Genomic DNA, 20549 nt, shown 5'->3' with positions numbered 1-20549 from the left:
AAGCAGCCCTGTTGGCTCTTTTGAAATACACAAAAGGACAGGATTAATCTATGCAAACACTCATGTTAGTACACAACATGTCGTTTGCCTTCAATGACATTTCACATCTGGTTGTGCTTTACAACAGAAGTTAAGTATTTTCACTTGGCTCTTCATTGACTCAGCTCCTCAGGTGTTTTCTAAGCCATGTACTATAATCTACTGCTTTGAGAAACTCTCACTCCAGCTTTCAGTTAAAATTGAGTTCTAAAGCCACATCCTGTCTTTATGGTACTCACCAAATCATCAACATCACCACCTTCATCTGTGGCAGGCAGAGTTTTATTTTTCTTTTCTTTTGGAGTCAAGAACTGAAAATACAACAGTACAATACTTATGCTTCTGACGAAACTCAGATCCTTAATGTTAGATGAACAGAATATTAACACTAGCATATTGTAATTAAAAATCATGAATCAAATTCATTCTGTTTTCCATCCTCCAAAACCACCCTAAAACAAAGGAAATTTCCAAATACTTGCTTTTAAAGGATTCTGTGGAGTCTGTTTAATGAAATAGACTGTATAGAACTCAGTAAAGTTTCCTGTTTAGTTCAATGAACATTTTTCACAAATGAACAACGACAGGAATTTGAAAAAAGGAAAAAAAACACTCAAACATGCAAGATGGTTAGAATGCTGGTCTTCAAAAATAGAACATTCATTATGTAAAATTCTACTGCAATAGCTGCTCATACCAACTCGCCATATGCCCTCCACATAAAGCATGTCATCCTTAAACAGAGGATAAAGCTAACTTATTCAGATACTGTAACTACTGAAATCAAACATAGCAACAACATCAGGAGTACAGCCACCTACAAATTATTTTTCTCAACCTAATATAGTAGGGAAAAAGTAGTATTTCATCTATAATAATAGAAAAAATAAAAATATAGGACTATGAGTTTTAGTTACAGACTCTAATAACATAGAAATTACTAAACAATTTCTGGATAGAAAATAATCATAGAATCATAGAATCACAAGGTTGAAAAGAACCTATAAGATCATCTAGTCCAACTGTCTCCTCACCACCATTGCCACCACAAGCACTTAATATAATACTATTAAACAGGCAATAAATACCTGTTAAGAGTTTAGGTAACTTGTTTTCTGCTAACAGCTGACTTCTGAAAGCAAATTTATGCTTTTCTGAGGCTTTCACCTCATACAGCCATGCAGGTCACATAAGAAGCCACAGAATAGCTATCAGAGTGCTACCTACCTCCAAGATAATACACTGAAGAAAGCTTAAACGTTATTTTACTTAAGATGTTCTGATCCTGCTCTGGAACAACAGCAGCATCTTTAAACAATGAGCAGAACACGAAGAAGTTGCCTGCTGCATTCTCCCACTATATCAAGAAGTGATCTTATGTTTTAATGTCTGAGGTTACAATTTTAAATCACTGAAAGAGGCACTCCATCAAATTCCCTCTACTAGGTAGAATATCAATAAGTTAATTTCGTAGGAAAGTACCAAATCTAATATCCAACAGGGTAAAAAGCAAATATATTGTGGTTAACATCACTGACAGTTGATGCAGGCAGCCTCTGCCTAGCTGTCTCAATAGACAAAGGTCAAACACTTCCTACATTCTGAAGAGCAATATCCAAGAACAATGTAGAAAACCTACTCTACAGACAGCATTCATGTTTTACCACGTTAACATCAACTTGACTTAGAAATTTTGAAGATGCAAAAAAACTAAGGTGACAGGGGCAGAACAAATTATAATTTCAAGCTGTTGTACACTTGCCTATCTTATTTTGCTAACAAAGTTCTCAACCTAGTAGTAACACAAAGCGCATATTATGAAACTAAAAGGTAATGATGTTGTCAATTCTGAAAGGCTTTTTTGTGCCAGATCAAATTTCCTTTTATGCAGTTAAGATTGCTATTTACAAAAGTAGCACATTTTTTAAGCTTTCAAAATTAGCCTTCCAGCACTAAATTAAGTAGAAAAAGCTGAAAGCTAAAGAAATGCAAGATGAACTTTTGCAGTAAGCTGCAAATTGAAGTTTCCATCAAATTCCAAACACCCAAAATTATTTTTTCCTAAATCCGTTTGCATTAATGCAAAAGCAACCTACATATAATAATTGAGCTGAAATCAATTATTTTCCCCACAGTAACCAGAAAAGTACTTTGACGTTCCTGCTCTTTTAGCCTTTCTTACATCCAAAAAAAGCATTTCTATTAGAGGAAAAAAAAGCCACCCAAACAAGAACATCAAACCGTTAAGCCATTTTCCTCAATGATGGGAAGAAAGAAAAGTAGGTATGGATAACTTAGCTCAGCCAAAAAAAAAAAACCAAACTTGTACATGTCACCTGCCTAACAAACTGCCATACCAATCTTCCCTTCCCCATCAAAGAGCAATTCAATAAACTTGGAATCTTGTATCCAAAACAGTACTGAGAATGCAACCACCCAAAGATTTGCACATAAGAGAAAAGGCTTCTGTGTCACACAGGGCCACAAGGACAGCCAATCCCTTGACCTCTGAACTTGCAATTATGACCATACAACCTAATACGGAGGTGAAGAAAACTTGTATTGCACTGCTTGCTATTTTAAAAGATCCAGCATAACCCATCAGGGAAAGGTATCACTTTCATTATCGAAAATAAATGAACTTTTTTGTAATCTACTATAAACTGAAGAAAATGCTGGCCTGGCACACCAAAGGAAAGATGCAGCTCAGCTCAACTGGACCAACAGAGACCAGATTTTGTATCAGCCCCATAAATTCAGAACAAAATTTTAGTCTATGGAGATCTTATTCCAACAACACAGCTCTTCAGTTGCTTTTGTAAAGAGTCATGCAAACCCTTGACAGTGGCAACTCCACAAATTTGGATCTGGAGAACGTTATCTAGTGTGCGCCTGGGACTGCCAACAGCCTAGTTACCAGAGAGCCGCGACTCATTCATCCTGAAATGCAAGGTTAACTGTCACATTAGAGAACGCTTGTGCTCTCAGCAGCCCAGAGCTGACTCCACACAGTCTTTGTTATTCCCCTTGTTACAGCTGTCTCAAGACCTTCAATCAATCACAAAAGAACTTCTTCCCTTACTGCAAAGCCTGGCTGACTGCAGGTTGATGGTAAAAAGATAAGTCACTCTTAAGTCAGTCTACCAGCATTTTGCAGCTCCATCTTATTCTGTAACTCCACTCCTTGCTACTCTTCATAATTTCTGCTTCGTCCTTGCACAGTGTTCCTCCTCTGCCACAAGCTCACAGAATTGTAGGGGTTGGAAGGGACCTCCAGAGATCATCGAGTCCAACCCCCCTGCCAAAGCAGGTTCCCTACAGCAGGTCGCACAGGTAGGCGTCCAGGCAGGTCTTGAACATCTCCAGAGAAGGAGACTCCACCACCTCCCTGGGCAGCCTGTTCCAGTGCTCCGTCACCTCACTGTAAAGAAGTTCTTGCGCACGTTTGTGCGGAACTTCCTATGCTGCAGTTTCCAGCCGTTTCCCCTTGTCCTGTCTCCACTCACCACTGAAAACAGTCTGGCCTCGCCATTCTGCCCCCCACACCTTAGATATTTATAGACCTGGATCAGGTCCCCTCTCAGTCTTCTCTTCTCAAGGCTGAACAGACCCAGTTCACTCAGCCTTTCCTCATAGGAGAGATGCTCCAGGCCCTTCACCATCTTCGTGGCCCTCCGCTGGACTCTTTCCAAGAGATCCTTGTCTTTTTTGTACTGGGGAGCCCAGAACTGGACGCAGTACTCCAGATGAGGCCTCACCAGGGCATAGTTAAAAGCTCATAGTTAAAAGAAATGTAAACTCTTCATGGCTAATAGAGATTTCCTTAAGGAATAGAAACTCATTCACAGCCTTATCACATTTTGAATGCCAACGATAGTGTCAGACTAAAAAGTGAAGTTCCCAAGAAATGATTTGGCCTACGAAGATTCCAAACAAATTCATAGCATTTGGAATTTATAACAAGAGTTTATATTCTTTAAAACCTCTGCTAGGGAAAAAAAGACTGCTCTATAAACTTATGGGCGATGAGAAACAACCAGTAGGTCCTTTGTGCTCACAAAATAACATCCTGTCATTTGTACTGGGTACACAAGCTCAGCTTTTTTTTTTTTTGGATTCTTAGGAGATTTCTTATATTTTTGTTTTCATGACACTTCTGTGCCTTCTTTACCTTGAGATAAATTGCTATAGATTAAAAAAGCAGTTTCAAAAATACAACTTTTATCTACAAATTAATTAAACTACAGACAACCCACTTCAATCTCCTTCTGGTTACTGCTCACGCAGGTCTGGAAGTAACAAAAATCAATGTGGCATCTTGCAGAGAAGCAGCTTTGCTGAAAAGTACTTAGTGATTCCAGGTACAAGTTTACCTTGAGGGATCTGTAATACAAAGACCTTTCTTCTAACCTACTTAAAGTTATGGCACTCAGCAGCCTGACACAAGGCTGCCCTTACCTTCTTATCCTCTATGCACAAATACAATTTTTGACAACAAATCTGAATTCTGCCTTCTTTCAACCTGAAGGCATCATTCTGCCCTTTATAATTAATTCCTTTTGTAACTATGACATCCTTCATTCATCCCACCAAACACTTATTATAGTGCTTTATTTCTGTAGAAAGAATACATGCAAGTGCTCTGATTTTTTCTGTCTGAAAATCAGTTATGTGATCACTGACAACATCACCAACATAATCTATGGTGTCCATCACTCCACAAGACTGGCATGAAGTAGAAATCACTGAGATAGCTAATTTTTACTATATATGCAGTGATAACTTAAATTGCTAGTTAGTAAAGCCTTTAGTTAAAGAAGGCATGCTGGTTTTTTAACTGGCATGTTAACAATAAGATCACTCAATGAGTTCTTTTTATGAGCTTCAAATAGCAGTCTTGAATATATAATTTATTGCTGCTAAACTGAGTTCCTGAAATCCCTGTTCTTTGTAGGGGGTATTTTCAGATAATTACATCAAATATACTACTTCTTAAAGACTAATTAAGATATACTGCTGCAGTACACTCTAGGGCATTATTTTTGTTCTGGATTGGGGCAATATTAATTCTATGGCAAAAGAACTCTATCATTTCTTACATCCTATTTCATTTATACACATTATAAGCAATTTTCTGTTCCACAGCACGGAATCTACACAAATAAGTGCTAATTAAAACTATGATACCTTTTCAGCTTCTTCACTAGTCACAGAACTTCCCTCTGCTTCATCTTTAGTGATCAAAGAAATTCTGTCTAAAAAAAAAAAAAAAAAGATAAAAAATATCATAAGAAGGCTTCCCAAAAACACACCAAATTCCAACTTTGGCTTGTATCATCACCATTACCACCAAAAATAAATAAAATTGCTCAAAGGAAAATGTGACTTGTGTGAGTCAAATATGATTTAAAAATAAATTAATGAGAATATTCATAAGCTTGTGGAAGTCTCCATTTAGGAAACTGTTAATATTATGACAATCACACTAATGAGATACTGAAATCACAGATGAAATGCTGAAAGTCTACAAGAAATTACACTTTTAGTCATTCACAGCATGCTCTTCAGTCCTTAATAGCCTCAGAAATATTAACTCTTACCATACAAATACTGATGCTGTGGTTCTACAGTAAGATTACCAGTGTTGATTCTACGTTTACAGGATGACTGTATCTTTTTGCATCTGCACCACCACTCTATGTAGTGATACTACTCCTCCCCTCTCCTGGCTCCAAAAGAAATTAAAATAAAAGTCCAACCACTACCTCTCAATTACTTGTCCCTGCCTAGCTCACCACTTGGCTACATGAAAGCTTGCACCTAAATAAAGAATTTGGGGGTATGAGAGGAAGGAACTGTAGGCTCAGGAAGGTTTCAGCAGCAGAACAATTTTAATGGTACCTTAACGTGTCCCAAGAATCACCAACACACTGACTTGCATTCCTCATCTTTTGGTGATTGCTCGTAACAAGACCCAATGCTACATTTGGTAGAATAGAGGGCATAGATCATGTGAAAAGAAGCAGGGAAAAGAGGACTTCTGTATTTGGCAGCAGCAAGTGAAAAGCAGTTTCAGCTACCCAGTAGGGTCAACCTATTCAGACGGTGCATAGAGCACCACAATTTTATGATCTTCTCAGAAGATAATTAATTTTGTATTAAAATACCATCATGGTTTGCATTTATTTTTTCTTTTCAGAAACAGTTCAGTTTGTTGAAAATTATGGTTTAATCAACTAAAAATATTAAAACCGCATTCTAGCATGGCTTTGGAAGATCCAAGTTTCCTAATTCCAAAGAGTTCTTTTGGTTGTTGCTGGGTTTTTTTGTTTTATTTTTCTAAATCTTCTGAGAAGTTCCCCCTACTGTACTACTATATAACAGTTCTTCAGAGTTGTCTTATGTTGCTGCTTTGGACTACTAAAACACATCCCCATCCTGTATTTTTAAACATTGAGGTAAATCAGTCATTACACAGTATGGACTTCTCCATTTTGAAAGGCACGAACCACTGCATTCTATAGCAGGCACCCTTAAAATAGACAGCTGGGTTCCTAACAGATTTCCCTAGTTCTGCTTCCAATTAAAAACAAGAATATGATGTAAAATGTGTTTTTTTTTTTTATAGTCCACTATGTTTCAGACTTGTGAAAACGTTCCTCTATTTATCGCCTGTGTAAATCCGAAGCTCTTCTGGAATTGCATTGCCTTCATCTCCCAGTTTAATCACAAGTAGATGTCATAGTACCACATATTCTGTTCTTCAGGATACTTAAATACAAAATGATCAGTGACACATTTCAGTGCTATCCATGCCTTTTCTGAAGCTTAATTTGGAAATATCCTTGTAAGCTGCATGAGTTTTTTCATTTATTTTAAAATTCATTTGAAATTGTACCTTTTTATCCTTATCCTGTAACATTTAATTTGTCTCCTCTTACACAGTTCATATAGTTTCAACAAGACCTGGCAAGGCATTATTAAATATTACTGGTTTGGAACTATAAGGGCAAAAAATAAAGTTACACAGTATGAAAGAAAAGGTTGGTTTTTTTTGTTGTTTTTTTTTTTTTTGTGGCAGTGTGTTTGTATTTATTTCATGTGTTGTTTTTTGTTTGTTTGTTTGTTTTTTAATTAAATATTTTACGTAGGCTGCAGGAATGATCTGTATCAGAATGCTGTTCAGCGTTCCATTGCTAATGCAAGGTTTTTACCTCACATAATGGATAAAAAGTCAAATGGAATCATACCTTGTACCACAATCTCCCAGAAATCAGTTAAGGCTTTATCTTCCACCTTTGACTTCAAGGCCTGCAGAAAATCATTAAAGCACTGCACCTTGGATAGCTGAAAGAAATAACAGCAATGATTATAAGGAAATATTAAAGTAGCTGCAAGCTTAATTCTTTATAAAGTCATCTAAAATTGTGAACATGAAAGTAATTATATGTTTTGACTGTATTAAAGCCAAGAGTTCTAAGGAAAGGTGAACCACAAAAACTGAATTAAAAAAAAAAATTAGACACTTTCTTACAACTATCTTGAAGAAATCTGTAGAATAGCTTATTTTTCCTCTTATAAATACCAAGTCACAAGCTTTGTGTTTTTATGTTTAAAAGAATAAAAACAACAGTAAGTAACACCACAGAATTTTTGAGTTCAAAAGCATGTTCTTATCTAATTAACAATAAAGAAAAGCAAAACGGGAACATTTCTAAACTTTCCAACCATATGAGATTCAAATCTATTAAATCTACTTCTCCTAAGGCAATGAGCTGCTGTTTTTAATATAGTGACCAGGCCCATCATGTCTTCGGTTTAGAAGTGTTCACATATTACAATTACCTTCATAGCCTCCCCTCTGAAAACTCTAATACAATTGATCCCTTTCATGTAGTACTGTGAGCTTCTGTTTTCCAGAAACTGATCAATGCGGTTTATCAGCTGCTGACTCACTGAAAGACAAGGATAAATAAATAAGCAAACCAAAGAACCCATATTTTCAAGGAAAAAAAAAAAATCCTTTAGATCTGTCTCTCTATTCCACCTTGACGAACACCAAAAGAGTTAATCATATCCACATTGCCTTAAATCACTCAATTTGATATCTGAGTATGTAAGTTACTGTCAGTTACTTCAGCCTATTTGAAAGAGCTAGGTGTGCAAGGAAGACACTCAAGCATGGCCAAGGCAAAGTCTGAACCTGGAAGCCATGAAAAGAAAGCACTGGCCTAATTTTTTTTTTTAAGTCAAAAATATAGCTAGAATATTTAGGACTTAAAGCTGAGGTATTCTACAACTCTACAAAGGACAGCCTACAAACAGCCTTTGAAATATACGCATATTTCAATTAAATTCACAGTTAAATTCACAGTGAGTGTGTAATAATGTCAAAACAATAGGTGTAGGGTGATTGCAGTTCAGAGACCACCTTGTTATTGACATTACAGTGGATATTGTCTCTGCAGTGTGTAGCTTGATGATTTTTCAAGGTCAGTGCTGCTTGTGATCATGGAGACAAATACTATGAACTGGTTTTGCCTAACAGAAAAAAAGCAGAGGCAAACAATGAGACTTTTGCTGACAAGAAGGGGAAACATAAGCTTTATCCTCAATACTGAAGGGCTCCTAAAAGGTAGGTAGCAATAAAGCACTGCAAATACAACTGAGAACATCAAGATGTGCTCTACAAACCCATATAAACTATCTTAGATTTTAGTCCTTTACTTTGTGTTTAATTACAATTAAATTAATTAAAAAAAAGCTCAATTTCGCTTTCTGTCAGACACCCAAGCGTGGGAAAATATGTCCTTGCAGCTATTTCAGCTGTGGAAACATCGCTGAAAATCATCTGCTGCAATGATGGGAAATAACAGAAAAGACAAGGATAAACACACACTCACAGAAGACATCATATAAATACTACTTCCATTCTGCCTACAATCAGCACCAGCACTAGTTGTTATATCTACGTTCTGTGACGCTTATCTGAACTAATCTGAACAGAATGAAACAGGATGTATTTGATACTCCCCCACCAGCATCAGACTCCAGTGAGTTTCAACAAAAGGAGGTGAAGAGTAGTCTTGTGCAACAGCAGCTAGCACACAACGAAGTATGCTAGTGCCACTGCCCCAGAGGTGATCAGCTCACTCCTAATTTATATTACTGGTAGCTGACAAACTGAATTGAGGTCTCACTACTTAAACTCCTCAAGTTAAGTCAGTCCATTTTTTTCATGGTTAACAATTTTCTCATTAAATGTTTTAACTTCTTACGAGTTGAATTAATAAAAGCAAGTCCTGCTGGTATTTTCAATGGTGGTGGTGTTTTGTTTCTGTTGTGGTTCTTTGTTTTTTGTTGTTCTGTTTTTTTAAATACTGCCTTTTCATTGATGTGTTAAATTAAAACCCCAGGCAGTACAAGGGTGCAATAAAAGTCTTCATTGTCAGAATGACTCTACCACACGGCTTGGAATTATCACGTACTGTATTTATTTTGCTTTTTTTTTTTTTTTTTATTAAAGAAAAGCCTTTTCTACTTGATTGCCCTAGCAGGCATCAAAACATCATTTTTTCTTGCTAATGACTGCAAATTCACTCTTTCTGAAATTTGTTTCCAAATCTGAAACAAATAAAGCTTCATACTGTTTTAACAGGCAAGAAAATACTACAATTATACAGAAAAAAAGCAACAGTATATGAAATCAAGATTCTTTTCATGTCTTGAAATAGCTTGGCTAAAATTGAGTCTGTCCATTGAATCTCCATTAAGTGACAGATCAATGATTGATGAATCTAAAATGGATAAAATGCCTTTGGTCCCCTGAAGTAATTTGATAGTCTAATCAAAACACAGACAATACCTGAGACAGCAAAAAAGGATTTTAACTGGAAGTATAATCCACAGAAAGTGGACTTCATACACCTTTGTAGGTCTTTGCAATCTTTTGACTTATCCAGTGGCAGTGATAATGAGTTGTATTAATGGACAGAGCTCAAAGCAAGAGTCACAGACAAATCAGTTCAACTACCTGCCAATGGATTTTAAACTGCTGTTCTGCAAGAATGATCTTTTTGCAACTGACAAGGAGGAGCAGAGAATTTTTTCTTTCTTTCCTATCCATCATCTGCCTTGTCATGAATGCGAATATTTGATTTTGAGTGCTGCAAAAAGTAGATCTGTCCCGGTTTGCAAAAACACACATTCTGCAAGAAGACACAGCTCATATAGTAGCTCCAGTCACATCTGACGTCCTGAAGAGCAAGTCCTAGTGATGTGAGCTGATAGTCTATTCAGAACACCACCATGTAATAGTCACCTTCTCCTCTCACAGCCCTCTACATCTCCCTCCTACATCTAAGGAAATGAACTAATGAATTTCCGTATTTGGCCCATGCTGAGAATTCCAACACTCCTAATCAACATCTCATTCCACAGATCATCCCAAGAAATGCTGATCGTCTGCTTCCTCCTACTGTATCTGATTGACTGTGCAACAAATAGAGCAATTATGGACTGGAGAACTACAAGTAAAAATGTTTCAATAGAAGATCCTACCCCACTGGCACTGAGGTACTTTTCCTACTCTAAAATACACTCATCAGTGCTGCCACTTCATGTGAAATGTGTCATGAACAATTATATTCACTTGTTATCTCTGAATAGTTACAGTACAGAATTGTAGTTATATTTTCCTGCTTGTTCAGTTCAGTCCTTGATCTTGATTACTATGCCAAACAGATGACAGTTTAATAATAGTTGAGATTGTCTCATAGTCTGAGTTCAATTCCTTGTACATAATTTTTTTTCCTAAAAAATATTAAAAATACAGCCCCTTCTATGCACAAATGAATCCTATTATTAGCAATCTTTTAACTTATCCAATGACAGTAATAATGAGTTGTATTAATGGACGGTGCTTAAAGCAAGAATCACAGACAAATCAGTTCAACTACCTGCCAATGGATTTCAAATTGTTGTTCTGCAAGGATGATCTCATTGTAACTGACAAGGAGGAGCAGATTCTAAACACTGCCCTATTTTTAAGGATTTCTTGACTTGATAAAGGAAGTAAAAATTTTATCAAGAATTACTAAACTACTCTGGTGTGCTATGCGGTGCTGCTCAGTTTTGAAATGCTCTCTCCAAATGGCCATTAACAGTGGCATGGCTCAGAACAATTTAAGACTAGATGTCTGAAAGTATTCTGGTTCAAATCCCATTCAAATCAGAATCATGGAGAACCAGGTGGTTTAGTGCTCTAAGCACTTCAGTATTAAGAAGTTCCAAATACAGAAAGTTTCCAAATTCTCTGGGCCACTCTTCCTATGTTTAACTACCATCACTGATTTTTTTCCCCATAATATCTAATTCAGAATTCTGTTTGTTGTGTCTGACCCAATCACTGTGCTCTTCAAAAGAGTCTGGCTTTATCCTTTCTGTGAAGTAGAGACACAGAAAACTTCAAAGTAAGTTTTTTACATTCAGTTATTTGGTTTGCAAATATTATTCTAATGATTGAATCATTTTCACCAAACCTGTCATCGCATTTGCCCTACGAAGCAAGAGTAGCAATACTTTCCAATATACTCAAAGATCTCCGCTAAGATAAAAACACAGGCAAGCAGCAAAGATATGTGCCTATAAAAAGTGAAAATAAATACTATATTAAAAAAATTATATACATATCTCACTAGATAACTACACATTCCTGAGAAAATCTGGCAATTAAATACCCATTTTGTCACAAATAGTACATTTTCATTGCATATCTGTCATACACAATTCTTTTATGCACATGAAGCATCCACTGCAAAACAGTCTTGTTAGACATTTTACTCATGTGATCTACATGCCATGGTAAAAGTGAGTCACCTGAAGCAAGGCAGAAAGTTTACTGAAATCTACATATGCAATTATTGACTCACTTAACCTTATTCTTCCAGAAATGCCTAGGAGTAAAGATACTGACAAATATAAGCATAAAAACTGGGAGTTCAATGCAGTTTGTAATGCTCACAAACTGTACTGCTATCATTTCAGACTTATTTCTTCACAGACAATCAGTAAAAGTTTAAAAAAGCTTATTTCAACTACAGGACTTCAGACACCATATTCTCAGACAAGAGTCCTGCAGGATGCAATGAAATCTGGCAAACAACTTCCACAGAAAAGTTAAAAAAAAAAAAAAAAAAAAAAAAAAAAATATATATATATATATATATGTACACACAGTATTTTTTTTTTTTTTTACTATTATTTTTATTTATTTATTTAACCACCTTCCATTAAGCATTCCTGCCTTACACAGAATTGCATGCAAGTTCTATACTCTAAATTGGACATTATCTACTCCCTGGAAACACAGACATGAATGGAAATCCATAAACAGTTGCACATGATGTAATGGTGGTTGTGTGGCTACTCCTCCGGCATAAGAAGATGGCAAACAGCCACTGTATTTGAGCCTTCTCTGCAGCCACAGCACTGAAGAAGCTCACTGTATAGCCTTGGGAATAAAGATTAGATTCTACTTAGGGTAACTAATCTATTTTATTTGCATTCATTGACAAAAATGTCAGAAGCTGTTATGAGAAGACTGCTCTTTGTGATGACTGTGCACTTGTAACCTGTTCAAAACGAGACCTGCATAAACTGACATCTCTGCAGCAGTGAATGCAAACAAGAAAGTAAACGTGTCTGGAGAGGAAACATAATATTAGTTATAAGAACAATAAACAATCTGCAAGTTGGCACCTTCACACACCACTGATAACGTGAACCGTAAGTACATCCTTACTGTAATAAACTGCACAGATGTCAATTAAAAATGAAGTCAATTACTATTCCAGGGTTTGAGCTGCCAGTCTCAGAAAACATACCCCTAACACCCTCGCCAATCTGAAACACTTGGATTTTTTTTTTAATAGAATGTATTTACATATTAGCAAGTCAGTTCTCCATAGGAGCAAATACATCATCAGCTTTGTCCGCTGTGGAACTTAGTATGCAGACAAACACTGCAGCTGCTCAAGGCCCTGGGAAACCCGATCAGGTAGGTGGCATCCCTGCCCATGGCAGGGGTTGGAACTGGTTGGTTTTTGAGGTCTCTTCCCACCCAAGCCATCCTATGATTTTATGATTCTAAGCTGCACACAAGCTTCTACGAACAGCAAAAATCCCAGTCACCACTGCTAGATGCATTAATGCTTTCACCTTTGTTGATTAATATACCATCAGGACCTGCTACAGTTCATTCTTATTATTTACTTTATCCCTCTTGCCATACTTCAGATAACTCTTTTACTTTGCTAAGAGACTTGCTGTGGACTGGAAAGGGTGTGTGTAGTAACTCACAGCTTAATTATAAACTGTCACTCTTCAACAGCTCTTCCTCTTGCTACAACAACCCTAATCCACTTCCAAGCAAACAGCTGAAGGAGGAAGGAATTGCTACCTTTTTTCCAAGTGAGAATGTAGGCTCTGTTCAGTTTGGAATTCTACACTTCATCTTTTTATATTAGAAAGGAGAAAGACGGGATACAGCCTAGTAGTTCTCTTGTCTGCATTCTGACACATAAAATGTTACTAATTTTTTCCAATAAACTACTACAACACCACAGATTATCCTTTCCTGCAAAGACATTTTACATGTTCTAGCAGGAACAAAAAAAAAGTTCTCATTAAATGCGATATAAAACTATTTTTAAGAAAAACCCTCACAATTACTGAATGGTTTTAAACGTGCCTGCAATGTTTTATGTATTGAACTACCTACAAGACTCTAAAGCAGAAAAATGACTATGCAAAAGGGAAAAATAATATGCAGAGCATGTTTTGATTTAGAATGGCTTCTCTCATTCCTTTACATGGGTGATTGCGCTACACTGTCTAGTTACACCTTATAATTACAGAGCAGATCATACACAAAAGCAGATTGTTCAAAGTTTCAGAAGCCATCCTGGCATGTACTGCAGTTATCTCTACAACAGCTAACAAGTGGATGTATTTAAGCACTCTTCACTTAAATGATCTTCAAGGGTAAACACTATACTTATTTCTGCTTTAAAGCCTTCCTACATGATAAAACTAATTACCATAACAAAGTAGTCAATCGTTCCACAGTTTCAGCATTCTAGTACCTCATACAATGTTTTTTACTGCATCTTAATATATCTGAGACTCAAGAACACAATTCAACAATTTTTCAATAAAAAGAACTTGTTCTGTATCTAATACAAAATCCACATAAGTAACTGGCTAGCTGTCCTATATTTCTAGACATTCTGAAGAGAAATAGCCATGTAGGCTTCAGTAGACTATCAGAAATCAATACACTACCTAATGCACTCCTAAAATCATGCCCAAAAGCTTAAATAGCCAGAATAGCCAGCATTTCTCACGAAAAACACTTGAAAATGTTCCTTTGGGAAAACAAAAAACCACACTACATTAGTGGCTACCAGGTAGGTAAAGCTTATCTTGCCACAACCTTCAAATCACCACTCCAGAGAATTTAGGACCCCGTTCATCTTGTGCAACCTTTTTAAGATGCCTGTGTACATTACATATACAATAACTGCTTGGCATTTTAATACTTAGAGCATACCAAACCAACGAGACAGTAGCCGACCTGTGCTGTGTGTTTTCTTCCTTGCCTCTCCATCAAAATCTTGTCTTTTTTTGTGCTGAGTGATAAATTCAGCACACTCAGAACATGCTCACACCTTTTGAGGTGCTTGCTGGTTATTACAATCCAACTTCACTAAATTTACCCATACTTTCTTCTGCTCACAAGCAGCAGTAAGAAATTATCTTTCCTTATAAACATTCAGATTTCAAGCATTCAATTACTATTTCTTCATAAGACAAACTAAGTATGCAACAGAAGACAGGTTTCTCATATAGAGCCCATCCAACAAGCCTCTACTTCAAGCTAGAAAGATCACCTACAGCTGGACAAGAAGCTGATAAACAGCTTGAAAACGGTAGCCAGTGCCAAGAGATCTTCTGTTAGAAAATGCAGAAGCTGCTACTCAAACCTCAGTGTCACTGTCTAGTGCCATCTTACACAAACCAGGGTGTCTGAGACAAGCCACCCATCTTTGCTTTGTAACATCAGAAACTAGTCCGTATACTGTAAAGCATCTCACAACACACAAGAAACTTATATTTAGGAAAATAGATCACATCCACTGAGCCCTGAAGATGCTGGTAAATATAATTAAGATGAATAAAGGTCACTTACCATCTTTGAAGTCAGCATTTTTCTGCCTCACCAGAATTCGGAAGTCTTCTGCTGGGTTAACGCTGCCAACCTACAAAAGATACAAAAATGACAATTGTCTGCCAAAACCCATTTCTTTCTTCCTGGGAGGCAACAGAAATCTATTTATTTTAATATGGAAACAGAATTGGTACACTTCTTCACATGTAGATGCTGAAAACTTGAATTTTATAGTGTGTTAATGTAGAGTAGTCCTAGCAAAGGTTAGTCATGGCAAGTGCAAGATGAATTTACTACACTGCAATCTTATAAACCAACTATATTCTCTGGGGTTTAAAGGTCAGAAGCATAGTTCAAGCTATCTGCTAGTTCAGCTTTGAGACCTTCTGCAGCACAGACCTCTCACAAATCTTGACAGACACTTAATGAGGAATGGGAGCTCCCAGGCATGAGGATACAGAATCATTGACTTGCCAAAACCAATAGGAAGCTCAAAATTAAAAGCTCATACTCATTTCATCCACTCCTTCTGTAGCAGTCCGGCATCTTAAAGATGAAGTTCTACATTTGCATACAAGTGCAGAAACCTTACAACAGAAATAAAACCAGGTCAGATATCAAAGTTTACTGAAAAGTGGATCCAACAACCTTAGAATGAAAATTCACAGTGTTTACTGTTTCCTTTCAGAAACTGAAACTTTTCTAATTTTATTTCCAATGTTTATGTTTTGCTGCCAACGTAACTCTTTCAGTAAACTTACTTGGTCTCCCAGTGTTTCTTTTAAATCAGGCAGTGCCATTTTTCAGCTAATAGCAGAAACTGATTATTAGGAGTACAGAACATTGGTCTCAGCTCCACACCTTTCTTAAAACTCAACCATTCCTTACAAAAATGAACTTAAGAGGGCAGCACATTTGAAAACAAGAAGTTATCATCATTAATGTTAAATCACTTATCCTATGAAATAAAAATCTAATAAAGTTATGATATAGTTTTTACATGACAGTGACATTGGAATTTACGTGACACTTGGAATTAAGGTAGAAACCTAGCTTAACATTAAGATGAAGATAAATGCATTATTTTAGTATCCCAGCCAATGAAGCGAGCAATCTCTAAAATCAAGCAAGACCTCTGATTAAGTACACAAAGGGAGCGTTTACATGGCAGAATATATGAAAGAAGAATAAAACTCCAATACTGAACCCCAGCTCTGTGATCCTGCTTTCTTCAGATCCACAGGCTTGCCTGTATAGTTCCAAGCTTTGTGGGAGAATTTTGCCTCAAAATATCCCAGGTTGATGGAAATCCATGCTAATATTGATCTTAAGGCAGAGAAAATTTGCTTTACAATATTTAGCAGAGTCTACAAGCAGAAAAATTTCAGTCATGTCTATTTCAGCTAGAATTCCATGCTTTATCAGAAATCCTGCATGCTGACTGCAGTACACTCAGAAAAATTGATGTTCCCTTTTGATAAAAAGAGTTTTAAAACTTTACTTACAGAGGTGACATTGCCTTCAGCAAGTTTCATGATGCTAAAGCTATCTTCCTCATCTTCAGTTTTTCTTCTCTTAGCATTGGGTCCATCTTCACTGCAGCAAATGAAGAGGACAAAAATGAGCAAACACTAAATCAAAGTAAATTCTTCACTAAATTAACAAAAATTACACTGAAGACCGGAGAAAATCTTCATTATTAAACTGCTCTCAAACTAACAGTAAACAACACTTCATTTTTCATTGTCTTCACAAAGAAGACAGTAGAAACAGAAATCATTCATGTTATTCATGCACCTCTTTTGCACGTTTCAGAATACAGGCTTTTTCCAGTTGTTTTATTTGAAACCTTTGCTATTTACTGCATAATGTAAGTCAATAAATCACATATTACATGATATTTGGTATTCTCACCAACCTGCTTTTAAATTTTCTTTGCAAATTCATGCTTAACATTTAAGCAGGGGCAACCTGTTCCAGTGTCTCACAGCAACCACACAGTAAAAAGTTTCTTCCTAATACATAGTGTAAATCTACCCTCTTCCAGTTTAAAACCATTTCCCCTCGCCCTGTCAATACCTGCCCTTATGAGAAGTTCCTTCACTCTCCATCAGCACACAAAGGGCTTTACATAATTGCACTTAGAACAGTCAAACCTGCTAGACAAACCCCATCTAAGTAAGAATTCTCCTAGAACAACCTTAAGCTACACTAAAAATGCTTTCAAAAGATTAGGGTATTTTTAAACTATTATTTGTGGTTTCAGGCTATTAACTTTCTACCTTTGCCCTCACAGGTAGCGTACAAGGCACATTCAAACCAGGAACTTAAATGCCAAACTCACAGGATTTTAGATTATGTCTTGGCAACAGAATGAATCCTGATAATCACAAAAGAGAAAAGCAATCAGACACTGTGTCTCATGCTCTTTAACATGATGGGCTACTGATACAGAAGAATCAATTTTAACGTAAGAGTGACTGAAAGGTACTCAGTGATCTACACTGCAGTATATGCCTTCAAGGAATCCCAAAACTAAACAAAATTGTTCTGAAAAATTCCAATACAGCAATGAAAAAAAGAAATAGAAAATTTGGGACAAGAAACAGATCAAGGACTGGGCCCCATTTCGCATTCTTCAAGGTTACAACTGACCTTGAAATTTGCATTGCATGCTGCTGAATTACCCAGTTAATAGAAAGAACTCATACTGCCTTCTTTCTGTGGCACAGTCCTCCCTTCTTTGCAATCAGTGTCCATCCCACTTTGTTTCTGTGGTCTTCTCTGTTCTTTTACTTAATTTTGTCACTACTGAAACGAAAATCCATCTCCTCAGCAACTCCTGTCATCCATCATAACCTTACTTATCACTCCAGGTGAAGTGATGACTTTGGATATGCCTCAGCACAAGGACAGCAGGACATCCTGCTTCATTCCCAGCTCTGCTCTTTCTGGCTGACCTCGAACAACTTGCTTTATTGCTTTGGACAGCCAATATCCTCTCTATAAAATAGAGAAACTGCTCCTTATCTAACACTAGAGAGTTCAGAACTTCCATGTGAACGCAAGTTCTTGTATGCACCGTGATGGTTTGACCTCAAAAACTGCCTTGTGATCCCTTGCAATGTCTTGAAATGCTTCTCCCCCTGCAATATTTTTACCATTTCAAAATGCTTTGGGGTTGGATATAGGAGGAAAACGTAAATGGTAATATGTAAGTGTCAAAGTCCTATCTACAGCCATCATTAAGCAAAACAGTACAACAGAAACTAATGAATCCAAACCCATTTACACTAACCAAGGATTTGACATTTAAAACCTGTTACTGATAATGCACTGATTAGCAGTATTTTTCTTTTAAATGTGAGACGTGCAACAACTCTGAGAATAATTAATAAAATGAAAGATGAATTTAAAATATCTGGTTCTACTTTCGGATAGATGCCTCTCACATAACGCAAAACTGGGTTTTGTCTCTCCAAAGTCAATCTAAAAAGAAAAATACATTTTACATAGAATGTAGGAAGCAAAAGTGAAACACATTAATGCAGACTGATAAAACTTCTATTAAAATATCATGGCTAAATTTATGCTGCTGTAGTCCTGCTCACACCTTAAAAGTAAGTAGAGATTCATCCAGTCAATATCATGATAGGCGACATCAAATGCAAGAGATTGATCAGCACTAATCTTTTTCAGAAAAGAAAGTAACTGTGAAGAGAACTTCTACCCAACTTTTTAAAACCTCTTCAGTGCAAACTGTCTAGATCTGAGAGCTTTAAAAAGTCAAATGTTAGCGGTGCTTAACATCTTCCTTATCCACATTGTAGTGAAATTTTTTTCTCATTAAATGATTTAATTGTGTCAGTCAGCTATTCCCAGACACAGATATTTCTATCCTTCTGCTTACCTTATAGATCATTTTCTTTTTCCTAAATCATTTTATATGCCCACACCAATTTTTAACTCAATTCTTTTTACAGTTGCTTTCATCTTCCTTCTAAATCAAATCAGTATGTAACCAAAACAGCTTTCCTTCCTGCTTGTCAAATTGAAGCCTTTGGGGCAGTACATTTTTCAGCAACATGCCACAGCTTTTGGTTCAAATTTCTTCCTAGCTTATTTGAGACTAAGTTTTATGTTGTTTTATTTCCTTGTTTTAAAGCTGTTTCTATACTTTTAAAAAGACATACATAAATGTATGTATGCTTATAAACACACGCGAACAGAACACAGTACGTGCATACAGCAAGGATAAGGTAATGTAATCAGTACGAATTCACAGACAAGACAGGCACACACAACAGGGAACAAAAGAAAAAGCGATCTGTCTCCTAGCCTGTATAAAAAGTGTGGTCACTATCCCAGAACAGCCTGAGAAGTCTGAGGTCGTATCTTCCCAATGGTAACAAGCTAAGAGGCTCTACCCAACCAAAAGCAAAGGATACGCATCAACTCCGCTTAGCAGGGCTTTAGAGTGGCTCAGAAACATTGTTCCTTGGGCTGAAACAACTCAGCTAAAATGGCAGAAGGGTTGAAAAAGGAGCCAAGAACTCTCCAACATCTCAGAGGACCAGCCTGTTGTAGGCATTCAGTACATTTAATTTTGAGCAAAATAGACTTGGCTGGGAAAATAGTACCAATGCAGTACCAATTCAGCATTTTTCATACTTACAGCACAAATAATGTAAACACAGTATATGCACTAACAAGAGCCAAGAATTTTAGCTTAAGATGTTCCAGAAAGAGTGCAGAATATTTTAAGACATCCACATTTACTGCACAGCAGATAATAATTAAGCTTTATTTCTTTTGATTTGGTATTCAAAATGAAAACTGTAGAACAGCAAAATAAAGCGTGCTGCTAGTAATACAAATAATGCTAGTAATAAAAATAATAGTAATCTTACAGATAATTTAAAGTACTGAACTGAACCCTCTGATACTTCTATTTGAACTATTTTATAAATGTCAGTATGACAAATACTGTGATCACCATGCAATCAAGGACTGTAAAGGGCTGCCCCAAGAGTTAATGCAGTGTTCATCCTTGGATTTGCAAGACAAGATTGGATGGAGTCCCGAGATACTTGCTTTGATCTCATAGAAGACCCTGCCTTGAGCAACTGAGAACCAGAGAGCTCCTGAGATCTCTCCCAACCTGATGAATTCTGTGATTCTGTGACAAGTATAGATATGCAGACTGAATGCCACTATGTCTTGTCCAACAGCCGTAAGACCATCAGTGCTCTTCGAACACCCCAGAACAGTTACCACAGTG

General features: G+C 36.7%; 1 protein-coding gene across 1 annotated transcript in view; it reads right to left on the bottom strand.

Annotated features, from left to right (window-relative positions):
• Nucleotides 1-233: 233 nt before the first annotated feature.
• XRCC5 (X-ray repair cross complementing 5) overlaps nucleotides 234-20549 on the bottom strand; it is a gene marked incomplete at its 3' end in the record, with an annotated part of 42030 nt that continues 21714 nt past the window's right edge. The window contains exons 15-20 of the mRNA XM_079539223.1: nucleotides 16774-16864; nucleotides 15290-15359; nucleotides 7885-7994; nucleotides 7290-7386; nucleotides 5227-5294; nucleotides 234-350 (exon numbers count right to left, since the gene is read on the bottom strand). Of these exons, the coding sequence (XP_079395349.1) occupies nucleotides 234-350; nucleotides 5227-5294; nucleotides 7290-7386; nucleotides 7885-7994; nucleotides 15290-15359; nucleotides 16774-16864 (553 nt within the window). The remainder of the gene's footprint in view (nucleotides 351-5226; nucleotides 5295-7289; nucleotides 7387-7884; nucleotides 7995-15289; nucleotides 15360-16773; nucleotides 16865-20549) is intronic.

This window comes from Tetrao urogallus (genome assembly GCF_951394365.1).
Source record: "Tetrao urogallus genome assembly, chromosome: 8".
NCBI classification, from domain to species: Eukaryota; Metazoa; Chordata; class Aves; order Galliformes; family Phasianidae; genus Tetrao; species Tetrao urogallus.
The sequence above is the reverse complement of the archived record's forward strand: the minus strand, read 5'-3'. Positions and strand labels throughout refer to the sequence as shown.